Source organism: Salmo salar, chromosome ssa25 (assembly GCF_905237065.1).
Source record: "Salmo salar chromosome ssa25, Ssal_v3.1, whole genome shotgun sequence".
Taxonomy (NCBI): domain Eukaryota; kingdom Metazoa; phylum Chordata; class Actinopteri; order Salmoniformes; family Salmonidae; genus Salmo; species Salmo salar.
Genome location: NC_059466.1, coordinates 12,837,981 through 12,863,699, shown reverse-complemented (window position 1 = coordinate 12,863,699; position 25,719 = coordinate 12,837,981). Strand labels below are relative to the sequence as shown.

Below are 25,719 nucleotides of genomic sequence, written 5' to 3'. Positions count from 1 at the left end.
CAGTCACATTGTAGTCTTGATCAAGCCAATAGAAAACTACAGGATCCACTTGTGATAGTTTTCCACCTGTACTCAGCATTGTTGCAGTGACTTTGTTGTACCAGAAAAGTGATGCATCTGTCAGGCCATACACACACTTTTTTAGTTTCCAGTGTTCCTTCACTCTTAGCTTTAGGTGGAGGTCGGACGTGAATGTCACTTGACAGCTCTGTTCCCTGTAAAAATTGAGATTTGATGTCTATGGAATTAAGTTTCCATTTTTTCTGGCAGATCACTGACATCAGCAATCTGAGTGACTCTGAGGCACATGTCGGTGAGTCTTTTGGGAGTTGTTTAGCAGCCAGCTCCTCAAAACCTCTAGCCACTAGACGTGCTTTAGGCACTATTCCAGTTAAGGATTCTTTAAGGGTACACACCCACCTTGTTGAGACACATTTTTGGCCAATGTCTTTGACTTCCTCAAACACTCAATTTTTCCTCTAATTACTGAGCTCCTCTAGTTTAGCTGAGTCAAATGACACGTCCTTTATTTCAAGTACATCATCATTTTGGATGTCATTCTGTTTTTCTCGATTTTCCATTGGTTCAATTCTGAGGTTATCTACAAGTGACAGGTCAGCTGACCTGTGTAGCTCGTTCAGAATACTGCAAGTTGTACCAGTACTGGTGTTTTCCTTTGGCTTTTCCTACACGTCCAATAACGGTTGCTGTGTGTGGAATAGCACTTTCTTTGTCCATGTACAGTTGAAGTCGGAAGTTTACATACACCTTAGCCAAATACATTTAAACTCAGTTTTTCACAATTCCTGACATTTAATCCTGGTAAAAATGCCCTGTCTTGGGTCAGTTAGGATCACCACTTTATTTTAAGAATGTGAAATGTCAGAATAATAGAAGATAATGATTAATTTCAGCTTTTATTTCTTTCATCACATTCCTAGTGGGTCAGAAGTTAACATACACTCAATTAGTATTTGGTAGCATTGGCTTTAAATTGCTTAACTTGGGTGAAACATTTCGGGTAGCCTTCCACAAGCTTCCCATAATAAGTTGGGTGAATTTTGGCCCATTCCTTCTGACAGAGCTGGTGTAACTGATCCAGGTTTGTAGGCCTCCTTGCTCGCACACGCCTTTTCAGTTTAGCCCACACATTTTCTATAGGATTGAGGTCAGGGCTTTGTGATGGCCACTCCAATACCTCGACTTTGTTGTCGTTAAGTCATTTTGCCACAATTTTGGAAGTATGCTTGGGGTCATTGTCCCTTTGGAAGACCCATTTGCGACCAAGCTTTAACTTCCTGACTGATGTCTTGAGATGTTGCTTCAATATATCCACATAATTTTCCTCCCTCATGATGCCGTCTATTTTGTGAAGTGCACCAGGCCCTCCTGCAGCAAAGCACCCCCACAACATGATGCTGCCACCCCCGTGCTTCAAGGTTGGGATGGTGTCCTTCGGCTTGCAAGCCTCCCCATTTTTCCTTCAAACATAATGATGGTCATTATGGCCAAACAGTTCTATTTTTGTTTCATCAGACCAGAGGACATTTCTCCAAAAAGTACGATCTTTGTCCCCATGTGCAGTTGCAAACCGTAGTCTGGCATTTTTATGCCGATTTTGGAGCAGTGGCTTCTTCCTTGCTGAGCAGCCTTTCAGGTTATGTCGATATAGGACTTGTTTTACTGTGGATATAGATACTTTTGTAACTGTTTCCTCCAGCATCTTCACAAGGTCCTTTTCTGTTGTTCTGGGATTGATTTGCACTTTTCGCACCAAAGTACGTTCATCTCTAGGAGACAGAACACGTCTCCTTCCTGAGCGGTATGACGGCTGCGTGGTCCCATGGTGTTTATACTTGCGTACTATTATTTGTACAGATGAAAGTGGTACCTTCAGGCATTTGGAAATTGCTCCCAAGGATGAACCAGACTTGTGGAGGTCTACAATTGTTTTTCTGAGGTCTTGGCTGATTTCTTTTGATTTTCCCATGATGTCAAGCAAAGAGGCACTGATTTGAAGGTAGGCCTTGAAATACATCCACAAGTACACCTCCAATTGACACATATGATGTCAATTAGCCTATCAGAATCTACTAACGCCATTACATAATTTTCTGGAATTTTCCAAGCTGTTTAAAGGCACAGTCAACTTAGTGAATGTAAACTTCTGACCCACTGGAATTGTGATACAGTGAATTATAAGTGAAATTATATGTCTGTAAATAATTGTTGGAAAAATGACTTGTGTCATGCACACAGTAGATAACCTAACCGACTTGCCAAAAATATAGCTTGTTAACAAGAAATTTGTGGAGTGGTTGAAAAATGAGTTTTAATGACTCCAACCTTAGTGTATGTAAACTTCCGTCTTCAACTGTATTTAACAGTTTATCCAGTTTTCAGATTGGAACAACCATGTTCTCTTAACACGTGGCTGTTGTTGAAAGTTTTCCTTATTTGAACGGTCAACAGTATTACCTGTGTCATGGTTGAAGGTCTCTGCTCCATTTCCTGTGTCAGTTTCAGTGTCCATATCATTGGATGCAACATCTGGTAGGTTATTGTCTGTTATTGTGTCCTTTTTGTCATTTTCATTAGGAGACTGATTCTCAGCAACAGCCCCTCCATCTTGTTGATCATTTACTTTCCGCAATCTTGAGTGATGCACCCTGACAATGATGCCTCCGTGCCTCACAAATATCACCCACCATCTTGGCCAATGACTACTCGAGGTCCTTTCCACTATTGACAGTCAACTCGTTTGTAGTACACTCGTCGGTAGATTGAAACTGTTTATGCAGAGCCCTGTGAAATCTCTCTCAACAACCTGCTTCAGTGAATGCTTTTCTAACTGCTTGTACTGCTGAAAGGTGCTGTCATGCACTCACACTGGTTCCTTCAAGTGCTGGTGGCTTATCAACCAGTACAGAGCAATGGTGTAAAGTACTTAAGTAAACATACTTTAAAGTACTACTTAAGTAGATTTTTGGGGTATCTGTACTTTACTATTTATATTTTTGCCAACTTTTACTTTTACTCCACTACATTCCTAAAGAAAATAATGTACTTTTTACTCCTTACATTTTCACTGACACCCAAAAGTACTAGTTACATTTTGAATGTTTAGCAGGACAGGACATTGAACATCCCTGATCATCCCTATTGCCTCTGATCTGGCAGACTCACTAAACACAAATGCTTTGTTTGTAAATTTTGTCTGAGTGTTGAAATGTGCCCCTGGCTATCCGTCAATAAAAAAATCAAGAAAATTGTGCTGTCTGGTTTGCTTAATATAAGGAATGTGAAATGATTTACACTTTTACTTTTGATAAAGTATATTTTAGCGATTACATTTACTTAAGTACATTTCAAACCAAATACTTTTAGACTTTTAGTCAAGTAGTATTTTAATGGGTGACTTTCACTTTTACTTGAGTCATTTTATTTTAAGGTATATTTACTTTTACTCAAGTATGACAATTGGTTACTTTTTCCACCACTGGTACAGAGGAAGATTAGAGTTCTGCCCGAACACTAGTCGGTATGGGCTGTAGCCATGAACATTGTGCATTTCATTTTTTGCCATCAAAGCCCAATCTAGGGCTGTTTCCAGTCACATCCATTGTCTTGCTTCACTTTCAGCACAATCTCTGTGAGTGTTTGATTATGTTTCTCCAGAAGTCCATTGCTCCATGGACTGTATGCAGCAGTTGTCTTTACTTCCATGTTGAAGTTCTCAGCCATTTCTCTTATTTCATTATTATTGAATTCTCCTCCATTGTCACTGTACAATTTCTGGGGCGGGCCATGCACACATATCCAGGAATGAATGAAGTGCTTGACGAGGTCACTGGGTTTCTTTGTATTCACAAGGCTTCCAGCACTGAAGAGTGTGAAGTGGTCAATAACGTGAAGGTACCACACACTTGGTCCTAACTCATGTTGATCTACAGCCACTGTTTCATTGTACTTGGAAGCCAGTGGCAAACCAACAGCTGGTCTGGGCTTAGGTTTGCTGTATTTCTGGCATGTCTCACAACTGTTAACTATCTGCCGTAAAATGTAAATACTCTCATTATCATTATCCCAGAACTGCTGAATAATTTCTGAAGTCTGTCAACTGTAGCATGTCTAAACTCTTTTTTGAAGTTTTAACAATACTTTGTGTTTTTCCTGTGTTCATGTTCTCTGTGACTGAAAGAATTTCCATGTGCTCTGTGTCCATCAGAATCTCATTTTTACATGTACTCTGTGTGATGTCTTTCTCTAAAATGTTTACACAATAGTGGCCTGAGGTAATAAGTTCAAGGGTCACTGGTTGTTTAAACATCACTGCCTTGTCATTTTTTATGTCTAGTACAGCCCCTGCCTTCTTGAGGGAAGCTTTGCTTAATAGTAAGGGGATTTCTGTAGGGACCCCCTCTGTTTCAATGTGACACTTAGTATGACCAATTTTTGCTGGTATCTTGACTCTCTTGGTCAATTGGACGATTCTCTCATCTCCAAATTTGAAATCTCTGTTGCTTGGTGTGTCAATCAGTGTAAGGTTACACGGCTCTCTCTCTTTGTTTACATTTTCCTCTGTTAGTTTAAATTGTTCATTTTTATGAGGACAGTCTTTAAACGAATGGTAAGTGCTATGACAGATTGCACATTTTGATTCCATACCTGTCCAGTGGATTTATGCCGGGCATGTCTGGTTGTCTTGAGAACGTGACTTGTAGCGCCTTTTCTCTGCTGCTCAGTGTAATATGCTGCGTCACTCACTTGCATTCCATCTGTTATTGGCACGACAATTCAGCACTAAATGTACTTTTAGTGCCGACTTCATTGATGCAAAAGTCAGCACATTACAAGCAGTCGAAGCCAACGGTTTCTCCCTACCATCCAGACAGGCAGTATCTAGCAACTTGGGCTCCCGAGTGGCGCAGCGGTCTAAGGCACTGCATCTAAGTGCTAGAGGCGTTACTACAGACCCTGGTTAGATTCCAGGCTGTATCACATCCGGCCGTGAAGAGGGCACGACAAAACCTTTTCCCCCTCAGGAGACTGAAAAGATTTGGCATGGGTCCCCAGATCCTCAAAAGGTTCTACAGCTGCACCATCGAGAGCATCCTGACCGGTTGCATCAAATCACATTTTATTTGTCACATGTGCCGAATACAACAGGTGTAGACCTTACAGTGAAACGCTTACTTACAAGCCCTTAACCAATGATGCAGTTAAGAAAATACCTAAAAAATTCAAATAATAAAAAGAAAAACAAATAATTAAAGAGCAGCAGTAAATAACAATAGCGGGGCTATATACAGGGGGTACCGGTTCAGAGTCAATGTGTTAATGTGCGGGGGCACAGGTGTCGAGGTAATTGAGATAATTATGTACATGCAGGTAGGGTTGTTAAAGTGGCTATGCATAGATAATAACAGAGAGTAGTAGGAGTGTGGGGGGGAGGTGCATATAGTCTGGGTAGCCATTTGATTAGCTATTCAGGAGTCTTGTGGCTTCGGACTAGAAGCTGTTTAGAAGCCTCTTGGACCTCGACTTGGTGCTCCGGTACTGCTTGCCGTGGCGGTAGCAGAGAGAACAGTTTATGACTAGGGTGGCTAGAGTCTATGACAATTTTTAGGGCCTTCCTCTGACACCGCCTGGTATAGAGGTCCTGGATGGCAGGAAGCTTGGCCCCGGTGATGTACTGGGCTGTACGCACTACCCTCTGTAGTGCCTTGCTGTCGGAGGCCGAGCAGTTGCCATACCAGGCAGTGATGCAACCAGTCAGGATGCTCTCGATGGTGCAGCTGTAAAATCTTTTGAGGATCTGAGGACGCATGTCAAATTCTTTCAGTCTCCTGAGGGGGAATAGGCTTTGCTGTGCCCTCTTCACGACTGTCTTGGTGTGCTTGGACCATGTTAGTTTGTTGTTGATGTGGACACCAAGGAACTTGAAGCTCTCAACCTGCTCCACTACAGCCCCGTCGATGAGAATGGCGGTGTGCTCGGTCCTCTTTTTCCTGTAGTCCACAATCATCTCCTTTGTCTTGATCACGTTGAGGGAGAGGTTGTTGTCCTTGCACCACATGGTCAGGTCTCTGACCTCCTCCCTATAGGCTGTCTCATCGTTTTCGGTGATCAGGCCTACAACTGTTGTGTCATCAGCAAATTTGATGATGGTGTTGGAGTTGTGCCTGGCCGTGCAGTCATGAGTGAACAGGGAGTAAATGAGGGGACTGAGCACGCACCCCTGAGGGGCCCCTGTGTTGAGGATCAGCGTAGCGGATGTATTGTTACCTACCCTTACCACCTGGGGGAGGCCCGTCAGGAATTCTAGGATCCAGTTGCAGAGGAAGCTGTTTAGTCCCAGGGTCCTTAACTTAGTGATGAGTTTTGAGGGCACTATGGTGTTGAACGCTGAGCTGTAGTCAATGAATAGCATTCTCACATAGGTGTTCCTTTTGTCCAGGTGGGAAAGGGCAGTGTGGAGTGCAATAGAGATTGCATCATCTGTGGATCTGTTGGTGCGGTATACAAATTGGAGTGGGTCTAGGGTTTCTGGGATAATGGTTTTGATGTGAGCCATAACCAGCCTTTCAAAGCATTTCATGGCTACAATCGTGAGTGCTACGGGTCGGTAGTCATTTAGGCAGGTTACTTTAGTATTCTTGGGCACAGGGACTATGGTGGTCTGCTTGAAACATGTTGGTATTACAGACTCAGACAGGGAGAGGTTGAAAATGTCAGTGAAGACACTTGCCAGTTGGTCAGCGCATGCTCGGAGTACACATCCTGGTAATTCGTCTGGCCCTGCGGCCTTGTGAGTGTTGATCTGTTTAAAGATCTTACTCACATCGGCTAAGGAGAGCGTGATCACACAGTTGATGCTCTCATGCATGTTTCAGTTTTACTTGCCTCGAAGCGAGCATAGAAGTTATTTAGCTCGTCTAGTAGGCTCGTGTCACTGGGCAGCTCTCAGCTGTGCTTCCCTTTGTAGTCTGTAATAGTTTGTAAGCCCTGCCACATCCGACGAGCGTCGGAGCCGGTGTAGTACGATTTGATCTTAGTCCTGTATTGACGAGTTGCCTGTTTGATGATTCTTCGGAGGGCATAGCAGGATTTCTTATAAGCTTCCGGGTTAGAGTCCCGCTCCTTGAAAGTGGCAGCTCTACCCTTTAGCTCAGTGCGAATGTTGCCTGTAATCCATGGCTTCTGGTTGGGGTATGCACTTATTGATAAAGCCAGTGACTGATGTGGTGTACTCCTCAATGCCATCGGAAGAATCCAGGAACATATTCAAGTCTGTGCTAGCAAAACAGTTCTGTAGTTTAGCATCTGCTTCATCTGACCACTTTTCTATAGACCGAGTCACTGGTGCTTCCTGATTCAATTTTTGCTTGTAAGCAGGAATCAGGAGGATAGAGTTATGGTCAGATTTGCCAAATGGAGGGTGAGGGAGAGCTTTGTACTGGGGGTGGAGTAGAGGTAGTCTAGAATTTTATTTTACCTCTGGTTGCACATTTCACATGTTGATAGAAATTCGGTAAAACTGATTTGAGTTTCCCTGCATTAAAGTCACCGGCCACTAGGAACGCCGCCTCTGGATGAGCGTTTTGCTGTTTGCTTATGGCGGAATACAGTTCATTTAGTGCGGTTTTAGTTCCAACCTCGCTCTGTGGTGGTATATAGACAGATACAAAAAAAAAAACAGATGAAAACACTCCAGGAAAATAGTGAGGTCTTCAGCTTATCGTAAGATACTCCACCTCAGGCAAACAAAACTTTGAGACTTCCTTAGATATCGTGCACCAACTGTTGTTTACATAAATGCATATGCCCCTGCCCCGTGTCTTACCAGAGGCTGCTGTTCTGTCTTGCTGATAGAGTGTATAACCCACTAGATCCATGTTCTTAATGTCGTTGTACATCCACGACTCGGTGAAGCATAAAATATTACAGTTTTTAATGTCCTGTTGGTAGAATATATACGTGCTTTCAGTTTGTCCCATTTATTTTCTAGCGATTGAATGTTAGATAGCAGAACAGAGGGCAAGGGCAGATAAGCCAGTCGTCGACCTGGTCCTCACAAGGCACCCTGATCTTTTGCCTCGGAACCTCTGCTTCCTTCTCCAGCGAATCACGGGGATCGGGGCCTGGTCGGGTGTCAACAGCATATCCCTGGCATCCGACTCATTGAAGAAAAACTCTTAGTCCAGTTTGAGGTGAGCAATCCCAGTTCTGATGTTTAGAAGCTCTTTTCGGTCATAGGAGACGGTAGCAGCAACATTATGTACAAAACAAGTTACGAACAACGCGGAAAAACAAACAAAATAGCACAATTGGTTGAGGGCCGGTAAGACGGCAGCCCTACCCACCGGCGCCATCATCACATTCATCATCACCACCTGGTATGGCAACTGCTCGGCATTTGACCGTAAGGCGCTACAGAGGGTAGTGCGTACGGCCCAGTACATCACTGGAGCCAAACTTCCTGCCATCCAGGACCTATATAATAGACTCCAGTCACCCAAGTTATAGACTGTTTTCTCTGCTATCGCACGGCAAGCGATACCGGAGCACCAAGTCTAGGACCAAAAGGCTCCTCAACAGCTTATACCCCCAAGCCATAAGACTGCTGAACAATTAATAAAATTGCCACTGGACTATTTACATTGACCCCCCCCGCTTTTGTACACTGCTGCTACTCGTTGTTTATTATCTACTCACTTCACCCCTAACCTGTACCCCCGCACACTGACTCGGTACCGATAGCCCCTGTATATAGCCTCGTTATTGTTATTCTTCTTGTTACTTTTTATTATTATTTTTTACTTTAGTCTATTTGGTGAATATTTTCTTAAGTCTTCTTGAACTGCACTGTTGGTTAAGGGCTTGTAAGTAAGCATTTAATGGTAAGGTCTACACTTGTTGTATTCGGCGCATGTGACAAATAAAGTTTGATTTGATTTGGGAGTCCCATAGGGCGGCACACAATTGGCCCAGCATCATCTGGATTTGGCTGTGGTAGGCTGTCATTGTAAATAAGAATTTGTTCTTAACTGACTTGCCTAGTTAAATAAAGGTTAAACAAAAATAAATAAACTTGAAAGCTAACACTGCATCCGGGAGAACCATGTCGTACTTTCACATCCTATTGTACCTCTGTTCGAAATCAATGATGTAGTCCGTCATTGCAACCGAAATGTCTATAGTAAAACTGTCAAAGTTTGAATATGCCTCGTAGGCACGGTCTTTCTCTTCTTTAAGACAGAATCCAGTGCTCTGATCAAAGTTCCCATACCGTCATCCTTGTTCAATCCTCAATGGATATTTCCAGTGCTGTATCTCTCGCTCTTCCCTCGAGTGATAATACCACCGCAAGTGCTTGCTTTTTCTCGTCCAGATTAGTAACCCGTGTCCAGATTCCAAGTAAATTTTTCCAACTTTCATACGACCTCTTCTCGTCGAACCGAGGTGGCACATTGTAGTTATTAGCCATCCTCTGCTACCAATGCTAACTTAAAATGACACAATGACTAGGTTCCAGTTTATGGTTGCCATTGTACTCATGCTAGGTCCATCAACAGTGAGACTACGGCGCAGGTATAACAGAGTGATACAGTAGCACCATAATAACAGAAATATAGGGATACTTAAAACATGAACTTAACAAAACAAGCTTATATTTTGGGTTCTGATGACAGTTGAACTAAGCTTCTGAGGCATTAATAAGTTAAGAATCAATGAGTACATATAATTCATTTATAAGTCCAAAAATGGATGTAGCAACTACAGATGGCCCCTTTAAGGGAAGAGGACAGGGAAAATTAGACAGGCAGTAAAAATAAAAATGAACAGATATTTGGCTAAATGTGAACAACTACATCATGCAAAAAGAAAGTGTTATGTTACTGGAAGGAGATAAAATACAGAACATTGGACAAGCGTACACAATTTCAACAGTAATGCCACTGTAGAAACACTGATACTACAACAAGTGTTAACACAAAGGGAACAACATATTGGAAAAAAAATCGAGAGAAAAAAATGAAAAAGAAAATAAGAAAAATCGAGAGAAAACGTACCGGTTTCTCCCCACAGAGTGTCTTGGCCATCAATTTGCACAGCGTGCTCGTTATTCAACCCCAACAAGCCTCTCACAACCTGCCGAACGAGAAACTTTGATTAATGACACAGAATCCAAGCATCAAATATAAAAGCTATGAGTTAGTTCTATGCCGTGCTGGTTACATCGCAGAAATACCGGAGCGACGAATCAACTTCTGTGGGTCGATTAAAAAGCTGCCCCAGCAAATTATGCTTCTCTGGCGCATGTTAAATTAATCACTGGACTAGAGTGCTGATGCATGTACTAGTGTCTCTATAGCCTCTATAGTAGAGATTCTCCGTGCTGTGTAGTACAGGCCCAATGGTATTAATATGTCGGTAGTGCTAGTTAGCCCCTTTGTCTGTGCTCTCCTTTACATTCCTCTCTCACTGGGCCCTCCGTGGAGGTGGAGGTCGATAGCTCACTCTGGCCCATTCTATAATACTGTCGATCCACAGCCCTAGTGTATAGGGCTAACAGTATCACAGCCCTTTTAATGAGGAGCTGGCATCAATCAACCCACAGTAGGGATTGACACGGTATTTAGAATATTCAAACAGACGTTTGTTTTTGATTACTTGGGATAGTATACAAAATAGACCTATTTTTGGCTTTGTCAAAATGTTTATTACATGATCTATGTGACATTGCTACGTAGCCTACAAGGACAGACCATAACATTCAACTTTTTAATAAAACAAACGTTTTATGACAGTTTTTATGAGTGTGCCCCATAAAAAAGGCACTGGTAGACTATACATGTTTCACACGTATAACTTGTTGTTATTGTAGCTTGTTGTTACTGTCGATCAATCAAAGCGGCTCCATGTCTAGCAAGTGAAGTGGCAGATTTCCAATCAACGCAAAATGGAATGAAAATTATGCCATTAAGTTGGCTAAATGAGGAGTAGTAGGCTACAATGATCAACCAACAGGTAGGCTGTTGTTTCATATTAATGGAGTCGTTGTAGACATTTACGGGGAGCGCAGTAAAATACAGTCAATTAGCCTTGCTACTTTAGCTAGTTTGTTGGCTAACTTCGCTGGCTACTGTAGCTAGCTAGCTTCTTTACAGCGATTTAATGCAGTCAAGACAGGCACTACCAGATCGTATGATAGATAACCAACCTATGGCAGCAACAAGTTTGTCTAACTAGCGCGAGATGGTTTGGCTACTTTCTCTCTCTCCTTGCCAACCCCATACTGTCACACACCGGCCCCTGCTTATCTCTTGCCCATCCCCCACCATTCTGCTAAAACATGCATGAGCAAGTCTCCATTGAAGTTCCCCCCCCCAAAGTTTTCTTTAAAACACATGTATTCGACTCTCCGGATACCTGGAAAAAATAGCATGATATCATTTGAACAGTGAAATCATTTCAAAGGCCCATCCCTAACCCACAGCCCACTATGCTCCTCTCCTGGGCAGCTAACTGCAAATCACAGGAGGTTGGTGGCACCTTAATTGGGGAGGACTGGCTCGGGTTCGTGGTAATGACTGGAGCAGAATTGGTGGAATGGTATCAAATACATCAAACACATGGTTTGAAGCCATTCCATTCGCTCCGTTTCAGCCATTATTATGAGCTGTCCTTCCCTCAGCAGCCTCCACTGCTGCAGACATACTATGGGATCAATACTGTACGCATGGTCGACCTACAGCCTATTTCATAAATGAAAACAAGAAGAGCGTTCAGCTGAAGTTTTCAGTGGAATCATCTTTGTTTCCAAAGCACAGAGGTGAGGTTGTGTTGTGGAGTTGTAAAGGTGAGGGACTGTGTAGGAGAACTCTCCTGTGTACAGTACAGGACTGACCCGTGTGGGTGTATATTGCAGTCAGGGTTCATACACTTTTTGACACATGACTTTTCCCTGACTTTTAACCACATTTCCATGACCAATAATTTGGTGGTATCTCTACAGTATGTATACATGAAAAAGCATGCATAAAATGTATGCTTACTTTTTCATGTATACATACTGTAGAGACACCACCAAAGAAGATCTCTTCACTAGGTACCAAAGGACATTTTCTCAAAAGTGAATTTACAAGTTTATCAACTTTCAAAGCAGGATTACTGTCCTATTGTTCCTCAAAAATGCAGCGTATGCTATTTGTGTAGCTCTGAGTCTACTTTTATCCAATGTAAAAAACACAATTTCAAATTTTGCTACATAAGACCAATTTGTGCCAGTCGGTCACAAATGTGGACTCTGATTACTTGTACCAAAACCTCCTGCCACTGTGGAAGTTGTTTGTCAATTAGGTTATTCTATAAATATATCTTTAACATTGTCAGAATAACATGGCTAATGTTGATTAGAGGGGAATGCCAACTTTCCAACGGTGTCAGATGTATTTCTCAACTCCTAATATTCAAGGTATGAGCCATCGTTCTACAACCAAAGTATGTAGCACACGTCCCGTTCATCAACTGCACGTCGGCCATTTGCCTGTGGCATGTTTTTAGGACACATACGCAAGTATTCACACACAGAAACGCGCGATGACTGATATGTCGATTTTTATGTGATTGATACAACATTTAAAAAGTATGCCTAAATTATTTACATGAGCCAAAATTATTAAACTAATTTCCATGACTTTTCCAAAACATTTCGGATATTTATATTTTCCAAAACTTTTCCATAGGGTTGCGCCGAGTACTGCAAAAATAGTATCGTAACAGATATGGAGAATTTTCCGAATAGGATTATGACACAAGTATTTTTATAAATTATCCGTGATCGGGAAAAAAAAGTATTATTTTCTGTTACCAGCGCACATCTCTCTTTCACTCAAACAATGTGATGCGCAGTGTGCTCTGAACAACTATTGGCTAGTTCTGCTGTCTGTAAAGAAATGGGCGGGGTATCAGTTGAGCCTGCTGCAACGATTGGATTAGACTAAGTCACTCTCTCTCTGCTCTCATTTTCCCAGACAGGCTGCTTCACTCACTCATAGTCACTCGTCTCAGGGCACAAGTCTCCACTTCTCCAAACATCCTGTATGAATCAGAATATGTAGCTAGTCATCATTGTTTGCTAAGGACATATGGTTGTTTCTGTCTGTCTACTTGGTGTTGTTTAGAAGGCCTACTTTGTCTGTCCGTATAATTATTCCATTGCTGACGACGTCTGTCGTGATCCAAGCCCATGCGTCTTGCTATTATTATTTATTCTTCCCAGGAAAGTTTACAGAGCGATAGATTAGAAAATAAAATGACAAATGTACATTGTTTATTTTCATTGTAGAAATGTTGTGGCATAAGTGTCGGGAGATAAAAGATTTGCTCTTCTCGAAATTAAAAAAAATATATTGGTAAAGCAAATTACCCTATCTAAATCTGTGTCTGGAATAAATGCAGGCAATAGTAGCCATGCATTAGGATATTTATTAGCCTATTTCGTTGATAATAGAAAAGGACTAAGTAAGTAAATCATGTGCATTTTCATTTGTCGGGGTCATTTAACAATGTGTGTGTATGAGTGAAGGAACATAACGATGTGCTATGTGATGCATTCCGAGTGATAGCGCAGTAATGCCCACTTGAGGAATTAGCTTTACAACATTTAAAGCACACTTCCGGGTTTACCGATCATGAGATAAAACAGATACGAGTACGAATACGAATATGATGAGATCGGCACAACCATACTTTTCCAGGCCTGGAAAACTATTTTCTAATACCATGACTTTTCTAGGATTTTCATGACCTACAAACCCTGTGCAGTAAACTGGGTGGTTGCAACGTGTGCCATTTGGGATTCAACCGGTGTCTCTGTGTGATTCAACAGTCTGACCTGTGTGTGTCCCATGCTGGAGGCAGCGATCAGAGCCTGCTGGAGGGCCTTGTTCTTCAGACTGCAGTTCTGCTGCTGGCCCTCGGGGGTCCACTCCAGCTCCAAGAGGTACTGGATGATGTCAGGGTGGCCCCTCAGAGCAGCATGGACCAGAGCACACTGACCGCTCTTATCCACATGGTCAACCTGCAACAAAACAACAACAGGGTTCATCTGAACATGTTTTATATGCTGTAATACAGTGACATATTTTATTATTTAAATATTTTTAAATTGAACCTTTATTTAACAAGGCAAGTCAGTTAAGAACAAGTGTCAGATAATGTGGTGATGGGGCTTGTGGAACTTTACGTTGGCAAGGGGAGAAATGTCACCATGAACAATTTCCTAACTTCACTGTCATTGGCGAACAATTTTCTTGCAAAGAAAACAAGTCTGGTCGGCACTATGAACAAAGTGAGAACGGAGCTCCCTCAGCCTGCACAAAATAAGGCACCTGCACAGCCATTGTACGTACTCCACAACGGTGTTGAAGAAAGACAAGACAACGGGAATACAATAAAGAGAAAAAAACGGAGACTATTACGCACTACAACCAAACAAAGTTATGTCAAAGTGTGTCAAGGAAGTGAAAGTTACAAAAATTGTGTCAACTGTTAAGACAAGGGATAGCAGCTAAATGAAATGCACACAATATAAGCATGAGCTGACAATATATATATATTTTTTTACTGCTGTCATATCGACACTTATTCATTATAACGCCATTATTGCTTTTATGCCGAGTTTCACTATTTATAAAGGCCACTTGGTGCTTATAATGATGTTTAAGCTACTTTCATCGTTTGACCGTGCGTCTTGTGGTTGCGGTATCTTTATTTTGTTGTTATAAAAATAAGCTGTTACCGTGTTCCAGAATATATGCATTCTGTTTCATAATTGTAACAAAGGCATTCCACAAATAAAATTGATTGAACACTTGAATTTGATTATTTTTGCGATAGCATATATGAAATATATTAAATACACTGTTAGAATGTTGCAGTCAAAATGACTGTTCATTAGCTTGAAGGGGGGGTCCATTGAGGCCCAGTGGTTCTAGTGTTAAGGGAAAAGCTGGGATGATTAGCCCTGATCCTGTAGTTGTCTGAGGGTCTAAGGGCAGTACCACCAACCTTGGCTCCTCTCTTGCAGAGCAGGCTGACTAAACCCAGGTGTCCGGCAGCCGAGGCGAAGCAGAGAGGGCTCATGCCGTTCTCGGACACCACGTCCAAGGTAGCCCCGAACTCCAGCAGCAAGCCAGCCATCTCCTGGTGGCCCAGGTGGGACTGGACACACAGCACCGGGCCGTTGTTCAGCACCTCTGTCCTGTAGTTCACATTGGCCCCGCCTAGCATCAGCAGACGACTCACCTGCAAGAGCAGCACACATTAAATACACATGGAATTCAACTGTCTTATGAAATTGTATAAGAAAAACATGAGCATGGAATTAAACTTTTTGGCTTCCCTAAACCTGTTAGAAGAAAATAGAGGCCTGGCTGGGCTAGGGGTAATGCCGCATCCTTCGGTTGTGATGCGTGGGTTGACTCATAACTCGCAGTCCCCGCGGTTGTATCTATGGGGCGGGCGAGTTTATGGTCATGAAATATTGTGTGGATGAAGGGCGGGTGGGTGGTGTGGTGGGTTGAAGAAAGAGAAAACAATACCTTAAAAAATCCATAAATGTATCAAATCAAATTTTATTTGGCACATGCGCCGAATACAACAGGTGTAGACCTTACCGTGAAATGCTTACTTACAAGCCCTTAACCAACAATGCAGTTTTAAGAAAATAGAGTTAAGAAAATATTTACTAAATAAAATACAAAATAAATAAGGTAGGGGCAAAGTGACTATGCGTAGATAATAAACAGCGAGTAGGAGCAGTGTAAAAACAAAATGGGGCGGGGGGGTGTCAATGCAAATACTCCGGGTGGCCATTTGATGAATTGTTCAGCAGTCTTATGGCTTGGGAGTAGAAGCTGTTAAGGAGCCTTTTGGACCTAGACTTGTGCATTTTATATCTATCGGCTACATTGAGGTTTTCTTTCATTATTTTAGGCCATCTGGCATTCGAGCGTAAGCCTAAGCTTTAGGGCCTAACTATAGCCTACATGCCAATCGCCAAATGCTTTTGGGAACGGGCAGAAAAAGTTAACGTCGATTCACGGGGGTCAAAAAGGACAATGTCCGAGTTTAATTCAATTCAACAAGCGAAAAGCTGTGAAATGGAGATTTGAAAATAAAGAGAAGGGAGGGCCAGAAAAGCAATGTTTGGGAAAGATTTGGTGAAGTGGTAAAAGAGGATTATAGCAGTGTTATGTGTGATGATTGTGTGGCAATATACATATTCGACAGTCACAAGACGGGGACTTCAAATAGGCCTTTGGCACGTCAAGGGAACTGTAGCCTACTGTTCAGATGGGTTAAATGGAAACTGAAATCTGGACACTGACTGTAGGTCTATAACCTCTCATATAGCCTTCATATTAACTCCTGCAGAATAAAGCAGTTATTGCAGTAGAGTGATACACCAAATGTACATTTGGACTCTGGAACAGGAGTAGAGAAATATGATTTCTTTCTTTCAGCATCTTGAGAGAATGCAAACGCACAGTTAGATACCATCTGTAGAAGTGCTATTTTTATCAGCATCATAAAAGCTGATAGTATTTCAACCACATAAAATATGCATCCAAGCAGAACTGAAATGTTTACATTTTAGTCATTTAGCAGGCGCTCTTACTTTTTCGGAAGAAATCTTATCAGAAACATGTTGGGTCGTTATCACAGCTTTCTATTTCCTTGCAACCGGTCAAACGAAAAAATTTTTTTATTGCATTTTCTTATCGATCCCTAAATGTCTTTGCTCTGTGAAAGAAGCAGAGACCACAGAGAAAAATTTACCGATGTCAACTAGATTGAAGCACTCATTCTATCAATGTATGACATTTTTCTGGTGAGCAAGGGTTTATTTAGTCTTCTAGGGCAACATATAATGACAGAAGAGAAGCTGCATGTATCTAATTATAGACAAGTTGACTAACAAATAGCCTATCAAAATGTTAGAAATTATAAGCAGAAACATATCTAAATCTGGCAAAAAAAAACTGCACCCCCTGTCAAAAAATCATTCCCCCGTCTCTGACTGTACATTCTTAGAAAAAAAGGTGCTATCTAGAACCAAAAAGGTTTTTTGATTGTACCCATAGTAGAACCCTTTCAAGAACCTCTTTTGGTTCAAGGTAGAACCCTACCCACAGAGAGTTCTACATGGAACCCAAGAGTTCTACCTGAAACCAAAAAAGGTTCTCTTATGGGGTCAGCCAAAGAACCCTTTTGGAACACTTTTTTCTAAGAGATTGCTCTAAACTAAATTTGATTGCACATATAGTAATTTAGAAATGCATTCAACGCAAGAGTACACAGTGGAAATTATCTAGTGTTGCGATAATCAGAGCATATTCTTCTTCTCCTTGATAAGGAATATAATAATTTATGTTTAATCAGACGAGACGTCAAACCCAGTGAGTGTTAAAAGAAGAGGAAATTTAATTTGTTTTATTTACCGGCGGAACCACAACAAAATAAATTAGCACCAATGATTCTTAGGGGGCATTGGAGGACAAGGAACAACTCTGTCTGTGACTGTCTTCATGAGAGATGTTACACTCAAAAAAACGGAGATGATAATGTTTAAGCATTAACAAAACAACACTAAGCGTTAATAGAACCACACCCTAAGCATACTGCTAATGGCAAAGAAAAATATATAGTTGTTTTTGCTTAAAGCTACAATGCATCATTCCCCACTGATAATTGCCTTAAACGCCTTAGAAAATAGTCCTCCTATCTTCTGCCATAATAGACAGAGCAGGGCACGTAGACAGACACACAGCCAGGTATAATTTAACATAAAAAGTTATTTTGCCCACTCTGTCATTATGTGCCTTCTTGTTTATTAAATTAAAAAGGGCTCTGTAATTACTTAGAATGGCACAGCCTCCTTTTCCCCGCTGAGAGCAGCATCACAGATAGCAGATGGATCAAACTAATGGAAGAGAGTGCAACCTGCATCAATCTATTGGAGCCAGTGAGCATCTTGGTGAGATTTCCAATGAGCTGTTCATCAGTGGCGAGCCCACACTCATCACCGTGAGTGAGTGTTTCCAGGAAACATCACAATGCTTATCATAACACACACTGGGAGCCATCAGTGGAATTAACAAGCACTCAGGGAGGACATTTGAGGTGAGGAGAGTAGATTACAATAATACTACTGTGCTAATACAAATCGCTGGTGGAAAAATGTAATAGGAAAAAAATTCAGGGAGACCAATGACCAGTGTGTTCAGGCAACATGCATGAGTTCAAGAACATATAGTGGGGTCCGAAATTATTGACACACAGCAATAATGACAGTATAAAAAGATTCTTATAAATTAAGTCGTGAAAAGTTTAGTATTTGGTCCAATATACCTAGCACACAATGATTACATCAAGCTTGTGACTCTACAAACTTGTTAGATTCATTTTTGCAGTTTGTTTTGTGCCCAATAGAAATGAATGGTAAATAATGTATTGTCATTTTGGAGTCAGTTATTATAAATAAGAATAGAATAGGCTTCTAAACACTTCTATATTAATGTGGATGCAACCATGATTACGGATAATCCTGAATAATGAGAAAGTTACAGAGGATCAAAGATCATACCCCCAAGGCATGCTAACCTCTCACCATTACCAATAACAGGGGAGGTTAGCATGTATTACAATAACAATATACAATACAGCTCAGTATTTTAATTATTTATTTTATACAGTCATTATTGCTCATCAATCATTTTGGACCAGTCTATATGTCAGTGCTGGGGGTTGGTACTCAACTACTATTTGAGAAGGTTCAGTGACACAAATTTCCTAGGTGGCAAAGGTCCGGATGGATATCGTCCTTTATCGACGCTGTGGTACAGCCGCAGTAACAAACATAGTCGTCTACGACTTAGGAAACATGTTGTTATATAAAATGTACATTAAATACAGAAAATGAGACTAAGAACTTCAATGAATTACAACTTATTTTGCAGAAGAACAAAAGTGGTGGCATAACTGTCTATGCATAAAGTGCACTGTGAACATGAATTCTAATAAAATAAAGTACATGTTTCTGGAGAAGAAAGGAGAGTTTAACAAAAATAATAATCGGAATGCACAGAATGTCTCTGTGGGCCATGCAATATTCATGTAGAAGTCACTCTGGGCTTGCATCAATGAGAGAAATTACACTTTCTGTCTCCTGCCAATGCTTTGAACTTTGGCACAAATGGTGTGAGAGCAACTCTTGAGACACTGGTGCCGTTGTTCATTGGTGAGCCTGGAGCAGTATTTGTTTTTAATAAAGTTCATTGTGGAGAAAGCTGATTCACAGCTGTATGCGGAGCCAAACATGGTCAGGATGTATGGTGCCAGCTTCTTGAGAACAGGGACATCAGCTGCAGGCACCATCTTTCCCCAGAAAGAAACAGGGTCACAGTCACCAATCTGCTCCTTCAAAGACACATTTTCTTGCAGCTCAATCAACTCCATTTGCAGTGAGGCAACATCTACCCATCTGAAGATCTGTTTTGCTTCTTCTGACAACTTTGTCACACTTATGACCAAGAAGGGGTTCTGAATGAGCAGCAGCAGTTCTCTTCCAACAGTGAAGTCATCAAAGCGAGCCTTGAAGTTTTCCATCAGCTTCTGGATGAAATCAACATGGTTTGGGAAAATCTTTGTCTCCCTGCATTTGCACCAGAAGATTGGGGAAGTGGACAAGTTCTCCCTAGAGATCATTCTTGAAAAGCTCCAATTTCTTCTGGAAAGCCCAGACTGCTGTTATCATATCACACACTGTGTTGTGCCATCCCTGCAGCTTAACATTCAGTTGATTAAGGTGTGATGTAATGTCTGTCAAAAATGCAACTGTTTCATCTTCTCATCTTCCTAAAATTCCAAAAACTGAATTGCCTTGTCACTCTTTTGCTCTGATAACAAAGCTTTGATTTCCTCCCGAATGGCCCAAAAGCGTTCCAAAACCCTGCCTTTGCTGAGTCATCTGATATTGTTGTGCAGTAGTAAGTCAGCAAAACTGGCATTGGCCTCTGTCAGAATGCCTCGTAACAAGCAGTGTTGTAGGGATGATGTTGCTCTCAAAAAGTTGATCCGTTTCGTCATCGTTGTCAGGACCTCAGAATACTATTTCCCCAGACTGGCACACAGGACAGATTGATGGATGATGCAGTGATATGATATCAGGTCAGGGTGGTCCTCTTTCAAACGTAGGATCCGTTTGATCTTTTCCCTGAGCTCATCTTTTGTTGTGTTTAGTGTTTTCCCAAAAACCCAAGCATTCCTCAGTGAACACTCCATTGCATGTTGTTGGGCTGTCTGGGAATTGGCAAGGGCTTTGGCGGACCTCTCAAATTGAGATTTTAGTTGGTTCATCTTGTTTGTTCTCACCTCCGCATTCAGGGGATACTTCTGATCGAAATGACTATGCCTGGTGTCATAATGGCGCTTAATATTGCTCCTTTTCAGGCGGGCGTTGCATCGACAGAGAGAGCGAGAAAGAGAGGTTGCTGAGTTAAAGAGGCTGCTGCGCCGGGTTGATTTTTTAAAGCTGTCAACAAAAAATAATGTTTTGACTTTTATAAAACAAAATGCGATGTTGTCCGGTCCGGATTGACTCTTCTCTGGGTCCGGACCCAGACGACGGTCCGCCAGTTGGGTTTGGCTGGTCTAGTGGTAGTGCTACTGCTTGCAGACTACACATTGCCCCTGGAGGCATGGGTTCAACCCCTGACAGCGCCATTTTCCATTCTATGTCCCTCTCCTCTATCTCCCCATCTCAATCACTTTTTTCACTGTATCTATCAATACAAATACCCTGAAGAAATAAATAAATTGCATATCCTATGTCAGTATGTCACAGCAGTGCTCCAGATGAGGGTCTGGATGTCTAGGGTGGAGGTCTCACCTTGACGTTGGGGGTGTAGAGGTTCCTCAGAGAGGCCAGGGCTGCAGAGAGGCCGTCAGCGCTGCAGCTGATCCAGAGGGCCTGCAGCACGCTGGAAGACACACCTGTCTTCTTACTCAGACCCTGAGGACAGAGACAGAGACAGAGACACTGAAACCATGCACACACACCAGGTCAATAAACCAATGATACATACAGTATATTCACTCCCAGGGCCTTCTCTCACACCCAGAGGGCTTATCCTCTGATGATACTGTCCGTATGTACATGTATCTTGATTCATTAATAAACATACGCACTCTAAAATTCACAAAAGGAATGTAATCCGAGTAAGGGTGGGATATACACTATAGGCTTCAGGGGCCATTTGCATCAAGAGTCTCAGAGTAGGAGTGGTGATCTAGGATCAGGTCCCTCTCTGTCCATGTCATCTTATTCACTGTGATATAAAAGGCAAAACTGATCATAAATCAGCACTGCCACTGAGACGCTTTGTGAATTCTGGCCCAGAACTAGCTAGTCTCAAGGCCGGACTACCTTGAGGCCCTGGGGCATTATATTGTATATTATTATTATTTTTATGAAATCAGTTAACTTACTGCATTTCAACACATTTTGCAAAAGTGCAGAGAGAAAAATGTGCAGTTTTATAATGCTATTCTACACATTTTCTACAAGAGAAAATGTTGCCGTTTTAAAGCAAATTTCCAGCATTTCTATACTTTTTGCCATGAGGTAGATATTTTTTTGGGGCTGTTTTATAGCTCAAATATAGCTTTAAAGGGCCCCGGGGGATGTGCCCTGCATGCCCGTTCGGTAATCTGGTCCTGGCTAGTCTCTTGTACCTTGAAGATGTGTGCTTTAAGGATATGGTGGCCCAGCTCCATGGTCTGCTGCCGGTTCAGTTTCCCCTCTTGTCGCGACAGCATGAAGGCCATGAGTGCGTGTCCACTCCTGTAGAGGAAACACCAAGACATTTCCCATCAACAACTAAAAGTGTGCAAAGTGTTCGAAAAACAATGTCTAGGGCCTACTACAGGTGCCGTAGTTATGCCATGGTAGGATGGTCTTACAATGTATCGATGTGAGTGACACATTGTTCATCATCCACTTTCAAATTTGGCTGATTGGGGAGTGATGGCTGCTATTTTTTCATTCCAACTAAAGCTTGTTTAATTTCCCCAGGCAGTCGGAGACAGAATTGAGATTTGTAATTTTCTTATCTTGAGAGATTGGAGAGTTTGTTGTAATCATGGCGCATTATTCTATCCATTACTCCACGTCAGCCTCTCTGTTGGCCGGTCTGATTAAACACTGTTAAACGCTAGTGTCTAGACCCTATCTAGGCCATGCCTGGCCTGGCCCGCGAGGATAGGAGGACAAGTGGTGTAGGCTAGAGAATGCAGCCCTTGTGTTGAACGTAACCACCTTCCTCTTCTCACTGAAGCTCTGCTCTCTGGTGTTAATTACCAGAGAACTTCATTAAAAGACCACGCATGACTGACGTTTCAGTTTGAACTTTTTCCGTTAAGGTGTGCTTTCTCTTTTAAATGGGGAAATAACAAGCTTTTCTTCTAGCTCTGTGTGTCAGTCCTCGTGCCAGGTCTTCGCTTGCTTTTGTTTTGACAGATTGTGTTGGAGGGGTCTGAGAGGGGGTGTATAGAGGTCAGTGACTGCAGCTTGGAGGAGGTATGCAGAGGTGAGTCAGAACAGAGAGAAAGTAATGACAATCATTGTGCGTCCCAAATGGCACCTTATTCCCTATATAGTGCACTACTTTTGACCCCTATATAGGGAATAGGGTGCCATTTGGGATTTGTCCGTAGTATGATTAGTGTGCACTATGGTAGTCACTAATGAGGGTATGAAGAATCCGAGTCTAATCACAGTCTAAAAAAATCAGTCTAAAGACACATTAGCCCGTTCCACATGGCAGCAACACCGCAGGAAACAACGACTTTTTTGCAGATTGAGATTCCTTGCCAAAATTAATCTAAGATGAAGTCGAACACACAGTAAATTCCTTGATAATATTTAAGATAGGATGCATACATATTCCCTTACAATATACAGTAACCACCCAAGTTTGTACTTGTCCCCCTCCTGATTGGCATTAGCCCATGTCTTCGATCACCAATCTTTGCTACCAAATCATGTCTTTGTTTTCAAAGATTTCTCTTTAAATCTACAATAACACTTCATACTGTGTTGATGCTTTAGGGACCACATAAGTTCTTGTTAGTGATGCACCGATATGACATTTTTGCCCGATACCCGATATTTTCCTTGCCATTAAAAAAATAAACATGATACCGATAACCGATATTTACAATTTTAGCAGCTATCTAAGCATTCTATTACAGTGAAACTATATAGCTAGGTGTCATCATCTAAAATAACCGTAATTTATAAGACAGTTCTTATTTGATTAATGGTGGTCGGAACCATCTATGTGAAGCTAGCCACAATAAGAATTAGCCACAATAGTGGACTTGCGGTTAGCCTTCAAAATAAAAGTATGTCATTGACAGTGACGCAAATTAATGCAAATAGTAGAATTATGCCACATTTGAATAGATCATGCTAAACGAGGTTGGAATGTTGTTATATAAAATCAACAAAAGACAATAATTTGTTAATTTGACAAAAATGTGTTGAAATCCCACTGGATGTATTATACTTAGAATTGCATTGGGGGCATACTTATTTCACTGTACAGCCTTACCTATGGATTGTGGATCAATGACATGGGGTATCAGTCTACTCAGTGACACCCAGAGAACATTAGCATTGTAGCTCTTATTGCGGGACTGTGAATTGAGCCACATTTATTGTCAACCTATGTGTATCTAACACTATTCTTGAGGAAAAACAATACTGAGTGGATGTTTTGGAGTCTGATAACTCTGAGGAGGACGTTGGGAAAAAATATCTTGGGTATTGAGTAGACTGATACACCATTTTATTGATCCCCAATCCTTAGGTAAAGCTGTACAATGCAATATAAATGTCAATACACACAATAGGCTGACTGGGGAGGTGATTTCACACAGTCACAGTCCCGCGATATGAGCAACAATGCTAATATTTGTGCAAACTCTTCACAATTGTATTCTGTGGGTGCCACTGAGTAGATTGATACCCCATTTCATTGCTTCACCTTCCAACCTTGTTTAACATTATCTAGTCTAAATATGGCATGATTCCACCAATTGTAACTTTCTGCATCACTTCCAAAGAGGTACTTTTATTTTGAAGGCAAACCGCAAATTCCACTATTGTGCCTAATTCCTCTTGTGGCTAGCTTCACAACACATAACCCGGTCAGGTCGAGCCTCACAAGACAGATGAAGCTAGTTGGCTGCTTATAACGTTAGCTTTGGGCAACAGGATTGAGTAGCTGGCTAGCTATTTATTTTCATGAACTGAAGTTCAATTTCAATAGGTAAACAACAACTGGCTACCTAGCTAATACTTACTCACAAGGATTCCTAAATCATTGCTAAGAATAGTGAAAATGACAGCAGTTTCTACTGGCCACTGTTTTCAGATTGGTTGTATTGGTTGTATTGGTGCTAGCTAGGTACCAAGCTAAAGCTAGCTACCCCAGAAGTTGCAGTCGAACACATAATGCTTTATTACCAACGTGGTATTGTAAACACATCGTTCGTGGCCGGTGTTTGCTTGTTTGCAGACTTTTGTACAGCTTTGACAGTGCTACTGATAGTAGTGGTGGCACTTGGCTTGCACATGCAAATTCAGAACACATAACATTCTATAATAGAACGGTTGTATTTGACGTGTCAAATTAAAATCTTATTTAATGCGTCAAATAGTGTTATTGTCAAATAGTGTTATTTGACGTGTATCTTTTTGGACACGCAAAGACCCAAATGGCGTTCCATAGCATGTCCTGAAGCTAATAGCAGTGACGCTATTACTGTGTAACTCCGGTAGGGCAACATCTGAACAATAGCGCACTTGGTAACGTTAGTGTGTACCGGTGCTCAACCAGTCGCGAAAGCCAACATCACCCACGACAGAGAACGGTTGATTGTCAAGGGCAATGAATTCCATTATCTTGGCGTTAATGGATTTCGCCTTTGAGTTATCTTGCTGAAATATTCTTTCAAATTACTTGATTGATTGATTGATTTGTAAGTCGCTCTGGATAAGAGCGTCTGCTAAATGACTTAAATGTAATGTAAATGATTGCTGGATTCACACAACAGACATTGTAGGCTAGGTTAGGAATGCTGTGTTGCAGGTGTAGCGCAAAATTTTACGTGGCATCATTACGTCATCGGTTACTCACATCGGCGTTGAACTAGACATCGGGCCGATACCGATGTTGGCATTTTTAGCTAATATCCCCGATATATCGTGAATCCCTAGTTCTTGTTGTTATAAATGATAGCAACAAGATAGTGTAACGCCCTGGCCATAGAGAGGGGTTTTTGTTCTTTATTTTGGTTAGGCCAGGGTGTTACATTGGGTGGGCGTTCTATGTTCATTTTTCTATGGTTTTGTATTTCTTTGTTTTGGGCCGTGTGTGGCTCCCAATCAGGCACAGCTGTCGTTCGTTGTTGCTGATTGGGAGTCACACATAAGGAGCCTGTTTTTCCTTTGGGTTTTGTGGGGGATTGTTTCTGTTTAGAGTTTTTCCTGACAGGACTGTTTGGCTGTCGTTTTTGTTTATTTTTGTAAAGTGTTCTCTTACGTTTATTAAAATTCAAAGATGAACACTAACTCCGCTG

The 25,719-nt window shown here is 41.6% G+C and overlaps 1 protein-coding gene across 7 annotated transcripts in view; it reads right to left on the bottom strand.

Annotated features, from left to right (window-relative positions):
- Positions 1-25,719, bottom strand: part of LOC106586176 (protein TANC1) — a 279,123-nt gene that overhangs the window by 21,492 nt on the left and 231,912 nt on the right. For all 7 annotated transcript variants that reach the window (XM_014173125.2, XM_014173124.2, XM_014173128.2 and 4 more), the window contains 5 exons: positions 21,808-21,916; positions 20,963-21,085; positions 15,079-15,315; positions 13,904-14,089; positions 10,077-10,155 (listed from right to left, as the gene is read on the bottom strand). In XM_014173125.2, coding sequence (XP_014028600.2) covers positions 10,077-10,155; positions 13,904-14,089; positions 15,079-15,315; positions 20,963-21,085; positions 21,808-21,916 — 734 coding nt within the window. The remainder of the gene's footprint in view (positions 1-10,076; positions 10,156-13,903; positions 14,090-15,078; positions 15,316-20,962; positions 21,086-21,807; positions 21,917-25,719) is intronic.